Source organism: Pleurodeles waltl, chromosome 2_1 (genome assembly GCF_031143425.1).
Source record: "Pleurodeles waltl isolate 20211129_DDA chromosome 2_1, aPleWal1.hap1.20221129, whole genome shotgun sequence".
Classification (NCBI taxonomy): Eukaryota; Metazoa; Chordata; class Amphibia; order Caudata; family Salamandridae; genus Pleurodeles; species Pleurodeles waltl.
Genome location: NC_090438.1, coordinates 216,586,603 through 216,594,397, shown reverse-complemented (window position 1 = coordinate 216,594,397; position 7,795 = coordinate 216,586,603). Strand labels below are relative to the sequence as shown.

General features: G+C 46.0%; 1 protein-coding gene across 1 annotated transcript; it reads right to left on the bottom strand.

The window, feature by feature from the left end:
* Positions 1 to 969: 969 nt before the first annotated feature.
* LOC138258648 (histone H3-like) lies at positions 970 to 1,398 on the bottom strand. The gene has a single exon (XM_069205972.1). The coding sequence runs from the start codon at positions 1,378 to 1,380 to the stop codon at positions 970 to 972; it is 411 nt and encodes a 136-aa protein (XP_069062073.1). The 5' UTR covers positions 1,381 to 1,398.
* Between the last annotated feature and the right edge of the window lie 6,397 nt (positions 1,399 to 7,795).

Below are 7,795 nucleotides of genomic sequence, written 5' to 3'. Positions count from 1 at the left end.
CAATGTCTAATGCTGAAAACGAGTCTGAAGGACACGTACACCTTTGCTGACTCCTCTGTGACCTGGGCAAGCTGACTCCACTGCCTGAAGCCAAACCTGTTCGGCCAGTTTCTTTCCCAGTGGCCGAATGAGATTAGTATCAAGGCACAACACATCATAAACCTTTCATCACACACAAACCATGCCTAATCTTACACACACCTGTCCCTGTTTCTTTCTTTATGACTTGCTTTACAAGGAGGAGGTGCCCGTTTATATTGGGGGTCCGTCGATATCTGATGAAAGTACTAAGCCTTTCCGGGTAATTGATTGAGGGCTGGACAAACTGAAATATGGGCTTGTCATCATAAACCTGCTATTTCTTTGTAGTGAAAATATGTGAATGGTCAACTGTAAAATAAGGAATGTTTGCCTAAAGCATAATATTTTGTATAAAAGAGAAGGTTAGCTTTGCAAGAGCAGCAGTCTCCTGAGAATATACACTGTGTTGTACTTCTAGGATAAACAAGATCTTTGACTTCACCAAGAAGACTCTGTGTTTCTGTAGTCTGAAACAGGAAGGACTCGAAGTCTTAGGGTGTGTTCTTTGGCACCGCTGGGTTCTGAAAAACCCAGTACTTCAGTGCCAACCCAGTCCTTGACCCTTGGAAGAGGGTTTTAAGTGTTTCTCTAGCAGAATTCACGCATTGCCATTGATGGAAGGACTCAAAACTGGTGCATCTTCGACACCATGACCACGGATTGACTGTGACTCATTGCCAACTGCATGGTGCATTGACTCAACTCTCGATGCATTATCACTGTTGTGCGACTCGGAACGGCCACATTGCCTTTTTTGTGGTCCGACAATGACGCATCAGCCCATCTGAACCCTGCATCTTTTCCTCAACAATGATGCAACTAAAGGTACTTGGCAGCAGGCCAAGGCTTGTCCCTTGTGGTATATGTGGTGTTTGTTAGGGTTGATTCTTAGGCCCTCTCGCCTCGGATACGACGGGCCAGCTGAATGTCCTTGGGCATAATGGTGACCCACTTGGCGTGGATGGCGCACAAGTTGGTGTCCTCAAAGAGCCCGACCAGGTAGGCCTCGCTGGCCTCCTGCAGGGCCATGACGGCCGAGCTCTGGAAGCGCAGGTCGGTCTTGAAGTCCTGCGCGATCTCCCGCACCAGGCGCTGGAAGGGCAGCTTGCGGTTGAACAGCTCGGTGGACTTCTGGTAGCGGCGGATCTCGCGGAGAGCCACGGTCCTGGGCCTGTGGCGTTGAGGCTTCTTGACTCCTCCGGTCGCAGGCGCGCTCTTGCGGGCAGCCTTGGTGGCCAGCTGCTTGCGAGGCGCTTTCCCTCCGGTGGACTTGCGGGCGGTCTGCTTGGTGCGGGCCATGGTGAAGACGGAGCTTTCTCTGCGTGACGTGCCTAACACACCCACCCACATCGCCGGTCACACTCTAGACCCACTCTTCACTGCAAGCAACCACATCTCCTTCAGCCACACCACCGAACTCCACTGTACCGACCACCACTGCGTCCACTTCACATTCAAGAAACACACCGAACACCACCGCACCCCACTACCGCTGCACTGCCGCTGGGGCAAAGTCACCGAGGACCAACTAACCAGCACCCTCGCCAAGAACCCGCCGACCGACCCTACCGACCCGGACTCCGCCGCCATCAACCTCCAACAGTGGATACTCAACTGCGCCAACACCCTCGCACCACTCAAGAGGCCCACCGTCAACCAAGATAAGAAAAAAGCAGCCTGGTTCACAGACAAACTGATCACCTCCAAACGCACCTGCCAGAAACTTACAAAAAAATTGCTTCTCGAGTGCACACCCGACAGCCTGGCAACCCACAAGGAAGCCACCCGCAAGCACCACCAACTTATCCGACTCGCCAAACGCTCCCACTTCACAGAACGCCTAAACAACAACACACACGACAGCAAGGAGCTCTTCTGCATCGTGAAGGAGCTCTCCAACCCCAGCGCCAACATCAACGACGTCCCACCATCCCAGAAACTTTGCGACGCACTCTCCACCTTCTTTTACCAGAAAATCGCCGCCATCCACGACAGCCTCAACACCACAGCTCCGCCAGACCCCACCACCGACAACTCCTCCTACGCCGACCGCCTCACCACCTGGACCCACGTAGATGACGGCGAAACCCGAAAGACCATGAACTCCATCCACTCAGGATCCCCGTCAGACCCCTGCCCACACCACGTCTACAACAAAGCCGACTCCACCATCGCCCCCCAACTTCGTAAGATCATAAACCTATCCTTCGATACTGCGACCTTCCCGGACAGCTGGAAGCACGCCGATATCCAAGCCCTCCTCAAGAAACCCAAGGCTGACCTCAACGACCTCAAAAACTTCCGCCCGATCTCCCTCCTCCCCTTCCCAGCAAAGGTCATCGAGAAGATCGTCAACGCCCAGCTCACCCACTACCTCGAGGACAACTCCATCCTAGACCCCTCCCAATCCGGATTCAGACGCAATCACAGCACCGAGACTGCGCTCCTCGCCGCCACAGATGACATCAGACAGCAAATGGACAATGGCAAAACTTCAGCCCTCATCCTCCTAGACCTCTCCGCTGCCTTCGATACGGTCTGCCACCGCACCCTACTAACTCGTCTCCACGAAGCCGGAATACAAGACAAAGCCCTCAACTGGATCTCCTCATTCCTATCCGGCAGAACCCAGAGAGTCCGACTCTCACCCTTCCGCTCCGAAGCCACCAACCTCATCTGCGGCGTCCCCCAAGGCTCCTCGCTAAGCCCAACGCTGTTCAACGTCTACATGGCACCCCTCGCACTACTGGCCCGTCAGCACAACCTCAGCATCCTCTCCTACGCTGACGACACCCAGCTCATCCTCTCCCTCACCAATGATCCACACACCGCCAAAGCCAACCTCCATGAGGGATTGAAATCCATCGCCGAGTGGATGAGAAACAGCCGTCTGAAATTAAACTCTGACAAGACGGAAGTCCTCATCCTCGGACGCACCCCCTCGGCCTGGGACGACTCCTGGTGGCCCACCGTGCTGGGACCCCCCCCTACTCCAGCCAACCACGCACGCAACCTTGGCTTCATCCTCGACTCCGCCCTCACCATGTCCAAACAGGTCAACACAGTCTCCTCCTCCTGCTTCAACACCCTTCGCATGCTCCGTAGAATCTACAAGTGGATCCGGACGGAAACCAAAAAAACGGTGATCCAGGCCCTCGTCAGTAGCAGACTTGACTACGGCAACGCACTCTACACAGGCATCCCAGCAAAAGACATCCAACGACTCCAACGCATCCAGAACGCATCCGCCCGCCTGATCCTCGACATACCCCGCCGATGCCACATCTCCCACCACCTGAAGGACCTCCACTGGCTCCCCGTGGACAAGAGGATCACCTTTAAACTCCTCACCCACGCGCACAAAGCACTACACAACGCCGGACCCGCCTACCTGAACAACAGACTCAACTTCTACGTCCCCTCCCGCCAACTCCGCTCTGCCAACCTCGCCCTCGCCATCGTTCCCCGATTCCAACGCAAGACCTCTGGCAGCAGATCCTTCTCCTACCTCGCCGCCAAGACCTGGAACTCCCTCCCGACCCCCCTGTGCCAGACCCAGGACCTCCTCACCTTCAGGAGACTCCTCAAGACCTGGCTCTTCGACCAATAGCAGCTGCCCCCACCCCCCCCCTCAGCGCCTTGAAACCCTAACGGGTACATAGCGCGCTTTATAAATTTTATGATTGATTAATTGATTGTATCCGAACCGCAATCCAAGGCAGTTGGCCTGAACTTTTGACTTTGTCCTGATCCAGCACAACCAGATATACCTGTTGGCGTATTTTGCTTCTAAGCCCTATTTTTCAGCTTAATCTTAAACAAATGTATTATTCTGGTTCTACTAGTTGTATTTTTGTCATTTGTGTCTCGTTTTATTTATTGAATTAAGCTCCATTTTTCCAACCAAGCATGGTTTCTCTTTTTGAAATGTTGCACAAATACGTTACACATTACCTCTTCAGTTAATGCTCTATGCCAAGCTGCCAGGGGGTGAGCCCAGGTTAATTAAGGGTGTTTTTCTGACTTATCCTGATTAGGATTGTGGTTCCTGCTTGGACAGGGTGTATACCTCTTCCAACTAGAAACCCAATTTCTAACGAGTATCAATTCTAAGTGTAAGAAAAGCCACCTGCTCCATCAGGTCAAAATCACAGTTGATCACTTACAAAAAGGTTTCATTTGCTTTAGTTGATTGTTTTGGATAATTTGTGAAGCACACACAGTATGGTCTCTTGATGAGGGTGTTAATAAGCATTACTCAAAGTATGTGTGTTTTAGCTTAAAGTTTGCTCCCACCCCTGCCATTCTCACTTCATCAAAATAGGCGGCTGGCCAGTGATGGGCAAGGCATGTCAGATGTACCCTGGCACTTTGTGAAAAGAGAGCAGGGGGAGGAGCGCGCGAGCCGCCGACAAAGATGGCCGTTTGATTACGGAGCTCCGCGCGGCGAGTTTCTACCGCTGGAGCCATTTATTTTCATCCTTTTAATGTCGTTTCACTAGGAACAACTATGGGATGTTTTGGTGAGCATTTTTATCGTTTTTTGGGCTGCCTAGCTTATTTCCTGACTCTGTAATTAAGTTTTCTTACTTCTCCTCATGAGTGCAGTCATTTTGACTAACTTTGCTCACCATTACATTATACTTTTTTGAATATTTGACTTTATTTTTTGCGCATGCCTGGTTATTTATTTTTGCTGTTTCGTTAGCATATTTTTGGAGTTCTTGTGTCACTTGCTTCCTTATTGAAGGCTTTTTATTTTTATATGGGCAAACTAAAGAAAATAAAATCTCTGTCACATCAGTCCTCCTCAGCTGACAAACCTTCGCACTTTTTACAACTGGACACTTCTGCTGCAGAATCTTCTTCTTCCATATCAAAGATGTCTTCCTCATCTTCTTCTTCGCCTAAAGTTCCTCAGAATATTTCTACATCCACTCATAAGAGGGTCAAACAGGACCCACCTTCACCAGTAAAATCTCCCTCACCGATCTCTCTTGAACTTGTGCTTCACGAAATACGCGCATTGCGTCCTTTTATCGAAGAAACGAATTCTAGGATACAAAATCTTGATTCTAAGTGGTCTCAAATGGAAGTGAGAGTCTCTGCTTTGGAACAAAGAGTCAGCGACGTGCAGGATGAAACACATAAAATTATTAGTTTGGAGAAGGAAGTGGAAAACAGAAATAGATGCAATAACCTTCGCCTTTATGTATTACCGGAGGATCTTGAAGGGAGTTAACCAATTTCATTTTTTACCTCATTCTTTTCACAGTTGGTGGGTCTACCATCTTCCACAGTATTGAACTTCCAAAGAGCACTCCACATTGGTCATCGTTCTCCGCATTCCTCCACATCTAAACCAAGAGGCGTGACTATTTTCTTTCTTGAATTTACTGACTTATTGAGAATTCTTAACACTGCGAAAGCCAAAAAACTAATTTCTTGGCAGGGAAGTAAAATCTTCATCTCACAGGATGTGTCCAAAGCTATAGCAGACAGGAGGAAAGAGTTTTTGGATCTTCGTCCACAGCTTCGTGACTTGGGAGCTCATTTTGGATTATTCCATCCATGTTTGTTCAAAATGACATATCAAAACAAGACCACTTCATTTACCTCTCCTGAAGTTCTTTGTGATTTTCTACGACTACACTCTACAAATTCTATGGAAACAGCTGGTCCTTCTACACATTGACTATATACGTTTCTTAATTTATTATGCCCTCTCATTACTACTGCGTTATAATTGATGGTCCTTCATATACAGTTTATACAGTATATTATATTGCCGTGACTACAGACCCTTTTTTGTTAATGTATTGTTTTCTTTTCACAGGTTCCTGGTGTTCTATAATCATTATTTTTGCTCGTAACCATTGTCCGTTGATGCGTTCCGTACCCTTGTTGTGCTGCCTTCAGTCTGCGCTGTCACCACCCCTCCCCTATTGTTCATTCATCCCAGATAATGTTTTTGCAGTCGTCTTTATTTGACATGTACTGTTTCTTCTTTACTATTTTCCATCCTTTTTCCTGCTGTTTTCCCTTTACTCTTCTCTCCTTTTGTTTTTTCTGTTTTCTTTTCCCTTATGTGTATTTTCAGTTATTTATGGTACAAGGCCTTTCGTGTATACAGGTATATGTGGTTATGTAACATAAATTCAGGGCTGTTTCTTGGAATGTCAAAGGTTTTATTAATCCAATCAAAAGGCAGAGAATTTTATCCCACTTATCTAAATATAATCCAGACTTGGTTCTTCTACAGGAGACCCATTTGACGGATTCTGAAGCTCTGAAACTCAAAAAAGGCTGGGTTGGCAATGTTTTTACTTCACCTTCGTCTACAAAGAAAAATTGTGTAATTGTGCTTTGCCATGAAAAATGATCAGTTAATGTTATTTCACAAGATTCGGATTCTGATGGCAGGTGGCTCTTTGTGAGGCTCAGTATTAATGGGATTACAATGACTATTGGCAATATTTATGGTCCAAATAATTCAGATTATCTTTTCTGGCCCAATATTACTAAACAATTTTTGCATTATAATGATGATTTTCTTCTTATTGGAGGGGATTGCAATCAAATTCTTGATCCCTTTATAGATAGGCAATCTGTAATGAAATTTTCTCCCCATAAAATGCATAAACAATTTAAGGCATTTTTCTCACAATGTAATTTAATTGACTCATGGAGAACTTGTAATCCTGATAATAGGGATTTTTCGTTTTATTCTCCACCACATGGCTCCTTATCTAGACTTGACCATATTTTTGTTTCTAAATCATAATCCCAAAACCTTATTAACTCCTCCATTGAACGTATGGTAATATCTGATCATGCGCCAGTCATTACAGATTTTGACTTGCTCCCGGTGCATCCCAAGTCCAATAGGTGGCGTTTTAATAATTCTTTATTACTTGATTCTAAATTTTCTGCTTCCTTTGTTGCCTTTGTGGACAATTTTTTTCGATTTAATGAATATTCTCACGTTTCTCCACAATTGTTATGGGATTCGTTTAAGGCTGCAGCTCGTGGTCATATAATAAATTTTGTTTCTAATAAAAAGAAAACTTTCAATGCCCAGCATCAAGCACTGCTTCTCAAAATTAAACGCTTAGAACATCAGTATTATTCTTCCTCCTCCAATTTTAATATACAAAAACGTATTCAGGCAAAACTACAATTTAACAAAATCTCAACAGATAATGCTTCCTCTTTTCTTCCACGTAGTAATGCCCGGTATTATTGAGGTCAAAATAGAGCAGGGACGCTTCTGGCTAATTATTTAAAAGTTCGAAAGCAATGCCATAATGTGAAGTCTATAGTTTCAGATACTGGTGAGTCCCTTTTTAAGGATGAAGATATTTTAGCTGAATTTGTTAATTATTATCAGACACTTTATACTCCTGAGTCAGTCCAGAACCCCTTACAGATTGATGATTATTTAAAGAATATTCCAAACCCTAATAAGACACTGATTGATGCTACTTCACTTGAAGCAGATATTACTTTGTTAGAAATTTTTAGAGCCCTTCAATCTCTAAAAAAAGGGAAAACTCCTGGTCCAGATGGATTTACAGTAGAATTTTTTTTACATTTTTCTGACATGTTACTTCCCAAACTTTTTCAGCTTTTCCAATTCTTCATGGGTTCTGGCTCTACAGGGGGCACATTTCAGGAAGCTTCGATTTGCCTAATTCCAAAGGACGGTAAGGAT

What these genes read in the sequence shown, in the direction of transcription:
- LOC138258648 (XM_069205972.1), bottom strand. Translation starts at nt 1,380, where the DNA reads ATGGCCCGCACCAAGCAGACCGCCCGCAAGTCCACCGGAGGGAAAGCG.